This window comes from Rhinoderma darwinii, chromosome 2 (genome assembly GCF_050947455.1).
Source record: "Rhinoderma darwinii isolate aRhiDar2 chromosome 2, aRhiDar2.hap1, whole genome shotgun sequence".
Taxonomy (NCBI): domain Eukaryota; kingdom Metazoa; phylum Chordata; class Amphibia; order Anura; family Rhinodermatidae; genus Rhinoderma; species Rhinoderma darwinii.
In genome coordinates, this window is record NC_134688.1 from 284,044,402 (window position 1) to 284,058,596 (window position 14,195).

A 14,195-nucleotide genomic window follows, 5' to 3' on the forward strand; every position below is an offset into this window, starting at 1 on the left:
CTTTCCCCTGTCCAGTGTCATTGATGCAGAAGTTTGATTGAAGCAAGCTTGTCCTTGCAGCTGCTTGCTTGGATGAGACTGCAACCATGATAAAAGCTAAGTGCCCCATCAATTTGTAGCCTCTCTCAGCAATTTTAACATTATAATATACATTTATATTTGTAAAAAGGGGATTTTTGGAGTATTTATCGTAAAATCCATAGGTGACAGACCGTGTGTTCATACTCGTATACTGTTGCCACTAGGAAGCGTAACACTAAAAAAAAAAAAAAAAAGAAAAAAAAAAAAAGTGTTGCCCCCTCCTACAGACATTGAGCTAACTCAGTCTGTACAAAAGCAGTAGGAGAAGCAGAACACAAGGTAAATAGAAAACAAACATCAGAACCAGAGAAGAAACCATGTCCAACGGACAAACTTAAAGAGGCTCTGTCACCAGATTTTGCAACCCCTATCTGCTATTGCAGCAGATCGGCGCTGCAATGTAGATTACAGTAACATTTTTATTTTTAAAAAACGAACATTTTTGGCCAAGTTATGACCATTTTTGTAGTTATGCAAATGAGGCTTGCAAAAGTCCAAGTGGGTGTGTATTATGTGCGTACATCGGGGCGTTTTTACTACTTTTACTAGCTGGGCGTTCTGACGAGAAGTATCATCCACTTCTCTTCAGAACGCCCAGCTTCTGCCAGATCACGCTGTGACGTCACTCACAGGTCCTGCATCGTGTCAGACGAGCGAGGACACCGGCACCAGAAGCTTCAGTTGATTCTGCAGCAGCCTCGGCGTTAGCAGGTAAGTCAATGTAGCTACTTACTGCAAACGCTGATGCTGCTGCAGAATCAACTGTAGCCTCTGGTGCCGATGTGTCCTCGCTCGTCTGACACGATGCAGGATTTGTGAGTGACGTCACAGCAGTGATCAGGCAGAAGCTGGGCGTTCTGAAGAGAAGTGGATGATACTTCTCATCAGAGCGCCCAGCTAGTAAAAGTATTAAAAACGCCCCGATGTACGCACATAATACACGCCCACTTGGACTTTTAAACACACCCACTTGGACTTTTGCAAGCCTCATTTGCATAACTACAAAAATGGTCATAACTTGGCCAAAAATGCTCGTTTTTTAAAAATAAAAACGTTACTGTAATCTACATTGCAGCGCCTATCTGCTGCAATAGCAGATAGGGGTTGCAAAATCTGGTGACAGAGCCTCTTTAACTGTAAAAAACGAAGTGAGGGAGCTGTGTCCCCCAATGGACTGGACGAGAAAATGCTTACACGGAGTACTCTCCTTATCCCCTTTTCTTGTTCGTCTCATAGGGATAGACAGATCGTGGAACGTCCCAAAGCAGTCCCCATGGGTGGAACAGAAAAATAAAAAAAGGTGATTATTTACTCCCCAGATGCCTGCAAGACCTTGCGACCAAAGGAAGCACCCTCAGAAGCAAAAGTATGCACCCTGTAGAATTTGGTAAACATGTGTAAAAACGACCATTGCACACCTGAGGAGCCAAAGTCTGAAGGCACACAGCTCAGAAAGTACCCTAGTTGAATAGGCCATAACCCAAAACATCCCCCAGACCTTGCAAATTGTTAACTGAATCCATCGAGCGACAGTGGCTGAAGAGACCACCAAACCCTTCCTAGGACCCTCCAGGACCACAAACAAAGAGTCGGATATGCGGAAAGAGGACGTGAGCAAGAGGTAGACCTGCAAGGCGTGGACAACATCCAGAATGTGGAGAAACACCACCTTTTAGGTGAGAAGACGTAATAAAATCTCACGTAATGGTTCAAACGGTGCCGAATGCAGCGCAGAGAGAACAAAGGTCAGATTCCAAGTATGAGTTGGGGGCCCATAGGTGGGGGGAACAGGGTAAGCAACCACCTTAAGAGAGTTTGTCGATTTGGACGTCAGTGGTCTGTTGAAGATAATGGACAATGCAAACACCTGCCCTTTAAGAGAACTGAGGGCAAGACCGCAAACCAACCCTTCCTGGAGAAACAACAGAATCCTGGACAGGGAAAAAACAGGTGAGAAAGGTACTGGTTCTAACGCCAGTGCGTCTTCCAAGTGCGGTGGTAAATAAGGGCCGATGAAGCCTGCCTTGGCTTCAACAAGGTGTGGATCACCCGCTCAGACAAGCTCCCGTACATTCAGAATTGCGGCTTCAACAGCCAAGCCGATAAAACTTAAAATTTGGGTGGAAAAGTTGTCCCTTAGAAAGCAGTTGAGAGGCAACAGCCAGCCGACGTTGGTCAGCAGAGTCACCTTCTTGACGTACAACGATGCAGCCAGTCCGGAGCTACGAAGATAACAAGAACTTTGAAGCTGAAGACGGCCTTGATCCTCTTGAGAAGAAGAGGCAGAGGTAGGTAAAGATAAATCAGGTAGAATTAGTCCAATGGATACACCAGAATGTCGACTGTACATGCTTTGGTATCTCGAGATATGAATTGGGGAACATTGCAGTTGAACCTGTACGCCATCAAGTCCACGTCGGGCGTACAACTAGAGCACATCTGGTCAAACACCCAGTGGGTCGACCCGTTTGTGAAGAAATCTGCAACCAAATTGTGAAATTGTGGGATGTGCACAGCCAAGAGAGCAGAAACGTGGAGTTCCTCCCACCCCAGAATCGCTGCCATTGCTACTGAGCTCTACGTTCCTTTTAGGTGAGTGAGATAGGCCATTGCCGTCACACTGTCCGTCTGGACTCGGACCCGGCAGCTGGACGGAAGAGTCATTGAATCACTGAGACAAAAGAAGAATCACCCTCAAGTCCATGATGTTGATGGAAGACGGATTTCTCGTGGGACCAAAGACCTTGTGCCTGAAGGCACTTCCCCAAACCCGAAATCTCGTGTCTGTGGCTTAGACTTGCCAGTGGATCGGGAGAAAGAGTGGCCCGAGGGATAGCTGGGTAGGAAAGCCACCAGTGAAGGGGCCGACGTACGGTGAGGGGATGTTGAACTCGGCAATCCAGGGAATCTGGAGAGCGGTTCCACTAGAAGAAGATCGCCTTTATAGAGGACTGGTATAAAACTAGGCAAATGGAATAGCCTCGATGGAAGCCTCCACACGATGCCCAGAACACTCATGTGGATTGCGAACTCCCTATTGGAGGGTGGACAACTTCCCTGGTGAAAGTAACACTCGAGCCAAGTGGGTTACAAACACCATTCCCAGGAAGGCAATTCTTAGACAGGGAGTCAGACAGGACTTGGAGTGGTTGGTAATCTATACAAATCGGGCCAAGGTATCCAAAAGAGATCTGTAGACTGGCTAGGTTAGATTTCGTCCAGCTAGGGAATTACCGAAACCCCCTAGAGCGAATAAAGGCCACTGAAAATCTGTGGGGCTATTGACAGGCCGAACAGGAGTGCCACAAACTAACAATGGTAAAGGAGAGCAACAAAACGCATGAAGCGCTGATGGGATGTTCAGCTACAAATTCTTTATGTTTAAATGAAGAGAGAAAATCCCCCTGATCGATTGAGGCGATGACCAAACAGAAGGATTCCATTATGAAGTGACGGACCTTGATGTAGGCCTTTAAATGTGAGATCCAGGATGGGACGAATTGATCTGTACATCTTGGGAATAACAAACAGATTGAAGTAAAAACCAAAACATTTCTGATAGTCAGGAACAAGGACGTTCACTTCTTGACTCAAGATTAAGTCTATTGCCTCAAAAAAAGCGTCTGCCCTGACAGATGGGCGTTGACTGGAAGAATTTGTCGGGTGGTAGGCTTCCAAACATGATCTTGTATTCTGATGAGATGACTTCTCGCACCCAGGCCTCCGTGACGTGAGAGAGCCAGACATCTTTGAAATGCATAAGTCGTTCCCCTCCACCCAAGACTCAAGTGGGGTCACACCTTCAGGCCGAGTTTGTCTTACCCGATCCGGTATTAGCAGGCTGAGGGCGGAGACGCCAAGAGGGGCAGGGCTTGAAGCAGGATTTTTTCTTGGAGCCCTGATGAGACGATTGCCCGGAAGCTCGCGGACCGAGGATTCTGCGAAAGTAACAAAAACGAAGTACCAGTTTCCTGAGCGTCGTAGCACAACGAGCCTTGGTTTGAGACAGGTGAGTGCTCTTTCCACATGTGGTTTCTGAAATAATCTCGTCCAGGCAGGTCCCAAATAGTTAGGAACTTGCCAAAGGAAGAGCCGCATGTGCAGCAAGAATAGTGAGTTGCATAATATTCTTCTGTTGTCTGACATGACAGTATAGGGGTAACCACATACCCCTGAAAAAAAACTGGAGAAAGCTAGTGACTAAAAGTTTGCTAAAATATTGCAATATGGCAAGGCTATTAACTTCCTGAAAAGGGTGTAATGGCCGCCTGATGTTACCAAGGTATACGGCTCCCTGTGTAAATATACTAAATCAGAGAAGGGGCCTGAAGAAAATAAAGGGAGCCTGAAGGCAGATCCTCCCGGTTTCCATAGTGTTTTGAGCAATCCGAGCACCAACAGCAGCAGTGCCTAGCAGGAGATCCTGTGTGCCGTTTCTTCGGCGTGTTACTGAATGAAAGCAGAGAGGGGTTGAAGTGGATCCGCCCCTTAAATTGCTGCGATTGGATGCCAGCAGTCACAAGGTGGCTCTGCAGCAATCCCTGGAGGAGACCATAGGCTGAGAACCACGCCTCCCACAGAAAGGCAGGTGGAAAATGGCAGTAGAGATTGTAAAAATGGCGATCGGGAGATGAAAATGCAAGTTAGGCGTGAACGATGTTTCTGAACTAAGCCCCACACTTGACCAACACGGTCAACCGAATTATAGCGAAGAACCAATAGATGAGCCAAAAATGTGCCAGGCAAAATGCATACCCGTTTGTTAAGTTTGGGGCTAATTTTAGAGAGGTTCTATACATACCTCCCTTGAAGTCCAGTCAGCTTCATTCCTAAAAGCATATGACCAGCAGGGACGCCCTGCTCCGTGTGCCAGCTATGGATGAGTTGACACAAATAGGGAGCAAGAGGGGCGACCCTTGCGCTGGTTGGCAAAAGAGGAGCTCGCGTTTTTGTCCGTCTTCATTTTGGCAGGGGGACAACGGCGCAGTGAGGTGTAGACACCTAGCACCCACCAGAAAAGGAGGGAAAACGGGGGAGGAGGTTTCCTGTTTCCCCGCTGGAATAAAGAAGAAAAAAATAAACGAACATAAAAAAAAGAGCAAAGTCAGCCTGCTGAATCAGCAGAAGTGGGTGCCTCCTAGGAACACTAAGCGAAGACTGAATTAGCTCAGGGCCTGTAGTAAGTGCCAACGCTTATTTTTATTCTGTCTCACGCCTCCTAGTGGCAACAGCATATACCCATGGTCCGAGTCCACCAATAACATAAACGAGGAAAAAAAAACCTTACTACAAAGTTCCAAACTATCCTTGAAAGTAACTATGCCACAAGAAATGCTGCTTAAGAGCTTTAGGGGTTGGTTGTCCATGTCCAAGCATCTATATACAAGCTTGATCACCATGCATAATACAAAGTGTAGATAATGTAGCATGGGAAATGCATTATCAAGAGTGATAACTCATGCTTCATCATCTGTCTGGCTAAGGGACAATCTGCATAGTTGATGCAACAGTTAAAACTGGGGGAGAAAAGAAAATGGCACTGGGCACGGTTGCCAGTTTGGGCTGGACTTCAGAGAAGAGAAGTAATAATGCAACGGCATATAGAGAATTGTATGACTACGATCCTGAGGCAATTGTTTGAGGAAAGGCATTTCCTGTTTTAGCATGATAATGCCACCAAGCACAAAAGCCATGTTTAAAAATCTAGTGGCAAGCCTTCCCAGAATAGTTGAGGCTTCATGCACACGACCGTAGCCATGTGCACGGCCGTGATTTTCGGGTCGGCCGGCAGCGGAGTGTCACCCGCGAGCCGCCCTCAAATCGCGGGCCGTGCACATGGCCGCGTCCATTATTTGCTATGAGCCTGGACCGCAGCCGTAATAAGACATGCCCGTTCTTTCTGCGGTCCGGGCTCATGGGCCATGCACGGACCGTGGAAACCGCGGTCGTGTGCATGGCCCCATAGGAATGAATGGGGCCGCAATTCTCCCGTGGATTTTCATGTTCATGGGGCCTAAAAAAGCAACAAACTGCTAACCAACTCCAAATCAATGTCCATGACTTTGAAAATATGTTCAATCATAAACATATGGACGTTGGAGTGTTCAAATACGTGTTTGTGTGCCCAAGTTTTAACAATGATAGGTCGTGATGGCTTTGTCTTAATCTTTACACATATATTTTTATTCAAGAAAAACGTATATTCTGTACAATTTACCTGTTGAACCCCAAGGCACAGGTACAAGATGCTATCTGCATTGTATTTCTCTCCATTTGGTCGACGCACTTCATGGATAAACTGACATAGGCCATAACTAAGTTCGGCAAAGGTGCATGATAGAATATCTTCTTTCAGCTTTACAGGTCGCACTAAGAGAAAAAAGTGGTGAGCAGGAAAATTAGGGTATGTTCACACGGCTTAGCAAAATACGTCAGAAAATACGGATCGGTTTTCAGGCGAAAACAGCTCCTGAATTTCAGACGTTTTTGTAGCAACTCGCATTTTTCGCGGCGTATTTTACAGACGTTATTGGAGCTGTTTTTCAATGGAGTCAATGAAAAACAGCTCCAAAAACATCCCAAGAAGTGACATGCACTTTTACACGGGCGTCTTTTTACGTGCCGTATTTTGACAGCGACGTGTAAAATAACACCTCGTGGGAACAGAACACCGTAAAACCCATTGAAAGCAATAGGCAGATGCATGTAGGCGTAATGGAGCCGTAAAACGCCCGAATTACGTCTGAAACCACTGCGTGTGAACATACCCTTAGAGAAAACAACTTTAGAGGTTTCTGTCACACAAAATTTACCTCCAAACTTAATGTCTTCTGGCTCTTCTTGTGAGTTTTTCCATCGTACCCAATTCTTCCAGGCATTGACCCCATACATGTATTTTAATGTGGAACCCAGTGCAGAACATCCAGGATAAGATCCTTGAATAAGGTTTCGTGGCTCCACAGCGACCACTGACTTTTTGCGACCCTTTGAAAAAAAACAAAACAACAAGATAACAAAGGATAAATAAACGCTTGATACACATGCCTGAGAAACTGCTAGTAGCGCGTATTAATAACAAGTCGTCCTTGGAATTTCTACAAAAAATATGACTGTCAATTTCCAACGCAATTATTTTTATATGGACAGATAAGAAGTTAGGATATAGCAGGTTTCTTTTGTGCTACTACATTTAAATAATAACAAGCCTTCCACTCACCCGTCGTTTTGGCTGCGGAAAGCCATCACGATGTTTTCGTCTTCCTCGAGTCCGACTAAAGAAACTTGAACCTTTACTTAAAGGATCAAATGCTTCTGTGATTGGTAAAAAAGTACAGTTTTTTTAATATGATTTTCTACAATATTTTATAATACAGCCACCCAAATAAACTATGATATCTGATCACTTACAAAAAGCAAACACCACGTCATGTCAAGGTTTGTCATTAATTTTTTGCTGAAAAGCTGGCCAATTTAAAATGACTTAGGCTAGGCTCACACCATGTTTTGCATCCTATTGAAAACGTACGGTTTTTTGTTTGGGTTTTTTATGTCACATTTTTTTTGTTAAAAACGTGGCCTAATTTTTCTGTTCTGTTAAAAATGCAGACTGATCTGTTTTGTTGTCAATTTTTTTTTATTGAACTATAAGTACTAAAGATAACATTAATACCATTGAGGTCATTATAAAGACTTTTAGGTCATATATGTCACTAGGTCATATATAATTTGAACTGGTTTAATAGCGCTCTCTCTATTTCAGGGTTGCTTTTTTTATGGACCCCCCCCAATCCAGAGATATGGCCCACTGTTGTTTTCTCTCCCTCTATGCTAATTTGCTGTAGTTAGCCAACAGGGCGTGAACTACCACCAAGCTGCCTCGTGCTGATTGGTCAGCATCAGATGCACGGAAGCTAGCTAGCTCCACCCTGTTGGCCGACTATAGCAAATTATTAAAGCCATTTTTTTATTTCTGTTACTGATATAGCGCAAACATATTCTGCAGCAATGCAAAGAGGTCCAAACTTACTGTCTCCATTGCGACTCACACTCTAAATTCCCTATCGGGGTGTGGGAGGAAACCGGAGTACCCGGAGGAAACCCATGCAAACAGGCAGCAGTGCTAACCACTGAGCCACTGTGCTCAGTGGTTAGCACTGTTGCTAAATTCGCATACAGGGAGCCAACACAACAGTGGGCCATATCTCTGGAACGAGGGTGTCCAAATCCAACAAAAAAAAAAAAGTGCTGGAATCAGGGAGACCGTGCTATTCAGATCAGTTAACCAGTTCAACTTATATAACCTAGTGACAGGTCCTCTTTAAAGAAGAATGGAAAAACATGTTGGAGGCTACAACATAATTTTTACAGGATTTTGTAATGCAAGAAGGTACATATTAAGTTGGCACATAACATTAGGATTATGGCCAGGAGAAAGAATAGTCCCAAATGTATGCAATTCCCTTCAGACATTTATGAGCAGTGAAAAATATGACGTTGGCCTACAGAGATAAACAGTCACATCCCTGTACATATGTTTCGGTACTACATCAATTGTGTCCCAGTCAGGGAAAGGTGGGAGAAGAGGTAGGCAGGAGGGGTAGGAAGTCGTTTGAGAAAGCCATATAGTACTATAGTATTGGTGATCAATGCCAGCTGTGATAAGGGATATATAATATCATAAGAAGCGTAGGATTAGACATAAATGTACACTTCAAAATGTTTTTAAAATATAAGCAAAAATAAGGGAATGACAAGGTTATGGCATCACAAGATTTTTTCATTTGCTATATCTGCCCAATATCTGACTTAGGGCCTGTTCACATCGCCGTTCGCTTTCCATTCAGGGGTTCCGTCTGAGGTTTCCGTCGTGGAACCCCGCAACGGAAAGTCAAACAGAAACCACAGCTTCCGTTTGCATCACCATTGATATCAATGGTGACGGAAACACTGCTAATGGTTTCCGCTTGTCACCGTTCCGGCAGGTTTCCGTTTTTCCGACGGAATCAATAGCGCAGTCGACTGATATCAATGGTGATGCAAACGGAAGCTGTGGTTTCCGTTTGACTTTCCATTGCAGGGTTCCACGACGGAAACCTCAGACGGAACCCCTGAACGGAAAGAGAACGGTGATGTGAACAGGCCCCAACTTGGGACCTCTCGATATTAAATGTATCCATTTAGAAACGGGGGAGTCACATTTAGGACAATTCAAGGAATCAGAATATCCTATTCTGTGTAAAAGGTATTTGGAGTAGTAAAGGCGATGTGTTATCAAAAATGTTGTCATTTTATGAGCCCCATTTAAAATAACCTTATGTGAAATTTTGTAAATTCGTGTCCATCCCTCATCTGAGACGATGCCCAAATCTTCGGACCATTTAGGACGTGCACTAATAGATGTCTGTTGAGATGTTTTAACCATCAAACAGTCATATATCTTAGAGATAAAACCCTTAGCCCGTAAAACGAAAATTTCATAAGCTACAAATGTACTAATTATTTATTTTTTCCCTCTTAAAATGTGATTAAGTGCATGAGATAACACTTTATATCTAAATTTGGTAATTCATGTAATTACTTCGCCTTCAAGGATCTCTCCCAATTCTCTAATTTTACCCCCTCTGTATACATCTGAGATATTAAAAACACATTTTTTCTCCCAGAATTTGGCTAGATCAACATCTCGAAGATCCGTAAAAAAAAAAAATATACCAGAGGGGTGATAAATACAAAAATAATTCAGACTGTTGTAATCCTTTTTTAACTTCATACCATACTTTGTCCATTAAGAAACACAGACAATAACCACTATGAACCAAACCCTGGAATTGACCCGCCTCTAATCTTTGAAAAATACTCCATGATCGGGTGTCTATAGACTTATTTTTAATGTAATAGTTGACTGCCAAATTATCCCAGTCCAATATGTATTTGAGTTGGGAGGCTAGAAAATAAATTTTCATATTTGGGATGAGAAAGTGACCATCAGCCCCCTCCAGTAAAGTTACCATCAGCCCCCTCCAGTCAAGAGACCATCAGCCCCCTCCAGTCAAGAGACCATCAGCCCCCCCAAGTAAAATGACCCTCAGCCCCCGCTAGTAAAATGACCATCAGCCTCAGTCCCCCCCCCCCCTGTAAAATGACCATCAGCCCGCCACTTACAGTAAAATGACCATCAGCCCCTCTAGTAAAGTGACCATCAAAGACACAAAGTGTGTTTACTCCTGGGGAGGGAATAAATAAGGAGGTATAAGAGGAGAGAACTACAACTCCCAGCATGTCCAGGCTGTAATTATGGGATATCAGGGAGGCTGTATAAGGAGAAAGAACTACAACTTCCAGCATTCCCCTGGCTCCAGTTCCCACACAATGGCTACCAAACTATATAACAAATACTTACCCTGCCAAGCGTTAATGGCTCCTCGCCCTCCGTCAAGCTCTTCTAGTGGGCGGTACTTGTAGCAGACATGCATGCATCACATCTGCTACAAGCATAGTTGGAGTAAGCGTCGGGGGCGGGGCTTGTAGCAAAAAATAATAATAATAATTTTGGGAACCGCTGGTATAGGTGCTGCCACAACATCAGACTGATCGGTGTTTAAAGTAGGGAAATTGATTTTATACAAAAATGTGTTTAAATAGTCTAGGATTCCAGAATATCTAGAAATGTACAGGTTCTGAAAGAAATTCTTAAATTCTAATATTATAAGTTCTGGATCACAAATTGGTCCACTTAAAGAATATAGTGACGCAACAGAAGATATTGCATTTTGGTTCCTAAGGATTTTAGATAAAAAGGAACCTGGTTTACCAGACTCGGATTATGATTTTGCACGATTTAAAAAAAATCCCATTCCGGAGTTTTTTTTTTGATATAGATAGGCATATTGATCTTGAGCGTCACTGAACTGTTGGTAGAACATTTGATTTTTGTTATTAATCAGTTCATTTTCCAACTTACGAAGAGATAACTTCAATTCCTGTTCTCTATTTTTTTTTTTTTTTACTAGAGTTATGAATGGCTATGCCTTTAATAAAAAGTCCCCGAAGAAAGGTCTTCTCAGAATCCCAGACCACTTCATTGGGAGCTGTATGGTTATTTTCTTTAAAAAGAAGAGAAATTCTAGTTCTAATTTATCCATACCCTTCAAGATTTTAATCCATTGAGCATTGATTTTAAAGAGGATCTGTCACCAGATTATTAATTCCCTATCTCCTAACTAATCTCAAAAGCGCTTTGCTGCTGATAACTACAGTGTCATTTGTTTTAAAAAATAACTTTGCAAATAATAAAAGTTGAGTATTTTTCTAAATATGCTAATGTGGCTCCAATAGCCAAATAGAAGATGACTCTTTTCACTCTGGGCAGTGTAATGTTTTCTGTATGATGCTGTCCAATCGTCATACAGCTGCTCCCACTTCCCAGCAACACAGCGTGATCGTATAGTATACAGCTTCCATTCCCGAGTGTGTATTCAACTAGCGATATCTCCGGTTGTTTCACAGCTAGAACTGTACTGAAGCTTAGTATCTCCTCTTTCATATGCCACCGCTGTTCTAGGTGGTCCACAGCCCGAGATATGGCTGTTTGAAGTGATCCCTCTTCCCTCTAGACTGTCTCACACGGTGTGTGAAGCAGCTCCATGCTGATAGGTCAGCGTCAGTGGCTGTGAGGCAGCTCCACCCCAGGAGAATCGCTGCGGTTACCTCCCACTTGTCTAATAAAGGCTGTGTTCTATATTTAGAAGAAAGCTCATAACCTTTAAAATAATAAATGTTTGGGACACAATTTTCACTAGCATTATCAGTGTGACAGCGCCTATTAGATTAGCTAGAACTGGGCACTAATATATATATATATATATATATATATATATATATATATATATATATATATATATATACATACACATACATATACACACACTGTTGCAGCTCTGTGACAACTAGTCGTCTTCTCTCTCCGTCAGCCTGGATCGCTGTGAAGGGAGGGTGAAGAGGGCTGTATGTATATTTACATGACAGTGAAAATGGCCCTTAAAAGCAGATCAAATGCCAGTTTTTCATGGCCATTGTGCATCACGTGTCTCCAAATTTTCATCCATTTCCCGGCCGTTTGTCACCCGTTTTTCATGGCCGGTAAAAAATGGATGAATTAGTCAGTGTTTTTTTTGTCCCAACCCTCTGAAAACAGCACAGTGCCCATGTAGATAGTGTCCACATATAAAAGGGTCAGTGCCCACCTATATAGTGCCGCAGTGCCCATGTAGATAGCGTCACAGTATCCCCTGCAGATAGAGCCACATCCCCCCGTGGAATAGCGCCACTGGAGCTCCCTCTAGAAGTGGAATCCTCAGCCAGAGCGTTGCTTGACATTACGGTCGTAGAGGGAGCCCCACTGGTGCCATCTATAGGGGGAGGGTGTGGCTCTATCTACAGAGGGGTGTATTCCGGCATCTCAAAGCAGTGACATCAAGGGCTTTCCCAAGGCAGGAGTCCCCAGCCAGAGAGCATGCGATGCTCTGGCTGTGGTCTCAATTGGGGAGAGAGCCGGCAGACAGGAGAAGCACACATTAAAGCCCGTTCCATGCTGCCAACGTTTATATACGTGACAACTGCACAGGGCATCGGCAGTTGGAACGCATATAGCCGTATGGCTGAAGTTAAGGGCTTAAACAGGATGCAAATACGTGGTGTGAACCAAGCCTTATATGACCTAAATAGTTACAAGCAGAATGCTAATATTTCTAACATACTCTCTGCAAGGAGGTATTTCTAATTGACAAATAATTTTGATAAAAAGACCAACCTGTTGGAAAGTCTAATTCCAGATCTTGCTCAATTCCCACACTGGAAAGCGGCTGGATCTCTGTGTCAGGATCTGGCAGGTTGTTGGACCTAAGGGTGTAGTGGTTTAATTCATCTTCCCAACTGTGTGGGGTAGATACAGCTTCAGATTCCAGGTCTCCACTGTAAGTGCTGCCCTGATCTGGAAAACACAAACATATTAGTAGTCTACATATAACTGCAAGGACGTATTAACTTTCTGTAGAGTTCGTAGTTGCACAAGCAATCTAGAGGAGAGAGCCGTCTGTCAGTGACTACTAAGCTCTACAGTGATAATAGAAGAATTGTTTTAGTACTTTGTATATACACAATTCAAGATGTAAAAAGACCCCACTTCTGTATAAATCCTTGTGTTCATGTAATGGTCAAGCCCCTGCATTTCGTACTCACCATAAAGTATTTTTCTTGTCGGATTAATTTGGGGAAACAGCATCTTGTGTAAAGTCCCTCCCCACTAGGAGGCTGACACTAGGTAGGAAGAAGCACCCCCCCCCAATGTAAACAAGAAAAATATTTTACGGCCACTACAATAATCCATTTCTTATTTAAATCGTTGGGGACGCAGCACAATGGGACGTTCTAAAGAAGTCCTAGACGGTGGACCTGCGACCTGCCTAATGCACACCATGCGACCCAGATTGGCACCAGAGGAGGCTAGAGAGTGGATCTGGTAAAACTTGGTAAAGGTGTGCACCGAAGCCTAGCTAGCAGCATTGTACACCTGAGCAACTGAAGCCTGATACCTGACCACTCAGGAGGCACCAACAGCCTTTGTAGAATGGGCAGGGAACTTTACCTGGCCCCTCAGGAACAAGGGAATGTAAAGCCTGTTCCCACGGATGAGAAGAAGGGCAGAAAGGAGAGAGGAGAATCTCTTCGTTGATATGGAAGGCCAAGATGACCTCCGGTAGGAAGGGACAGGTCGGTCACTTTCCTGGGTTCAGCTTCTCTTCCCCTAAGTAGTCTGTGCCCAGTTGTTCAAAATCACCGCAAACACACTGTAGTTTGGAACGCATAGACTTTGTGTTGCTTGTGAAGGCGTGATGGGGTCATCCTTTACACGAAAAGTGTCGCAAACAGCGCGAATCAGCGACTATATGGCGGCCTTTTTGATTGTGAGTGCTGCTCTGGTACCGAATCGACAGATACATGGGAGTAAGGTTGCACGATGCATCGAAATATCGATACTATTTTGATGCTGTGCACCCTCAAATGGTTCAATACCGTTAATTCATGTATTCCGATACTAAGCTGTGCAGCCGCACAGC

The 14,195-nt window shown here is 43.9% G+C and overlaps 1 protein-coding gene across 5 annotated transcripts in view; it reads right to left on the minus strand.

Annotated features, from left to right (window-relative positions):
• Window positions 1-14,195, minus strand: part of ZMYM4 (zinc finger MYM-type containing 4) — a 130,796-nt gene that overhangs the window by 13,696 nt on the left and 102,905 nt on the right. For all 5 annotated transcript variants that reach the window (XM_075853357.1, XM_075853358.1, XM_075853360.1 and 2 more), the window contains 4 exons: window positions 12,890-13,069; window positions 7,298-7,392; window positions 6,894-7,065; window positions 6,299-6,450 (listed from right to left, as the gene is read on the minus strand). In XM_075853357.1, the coding sequence (XP_075709472.1) occupies window positions 6,299-6,450; window positions 6,894-7,065; window positions 7,298-7,392; window positions 12,890-13,069 (599 nt within the window). The remainder of the gene's footprint in view (window positions 1-6,298; window positions 6,451-6,893; window positions 7,066-7,297; window positions 7,393-12,889; window positions 13,070-14,195) is intronic.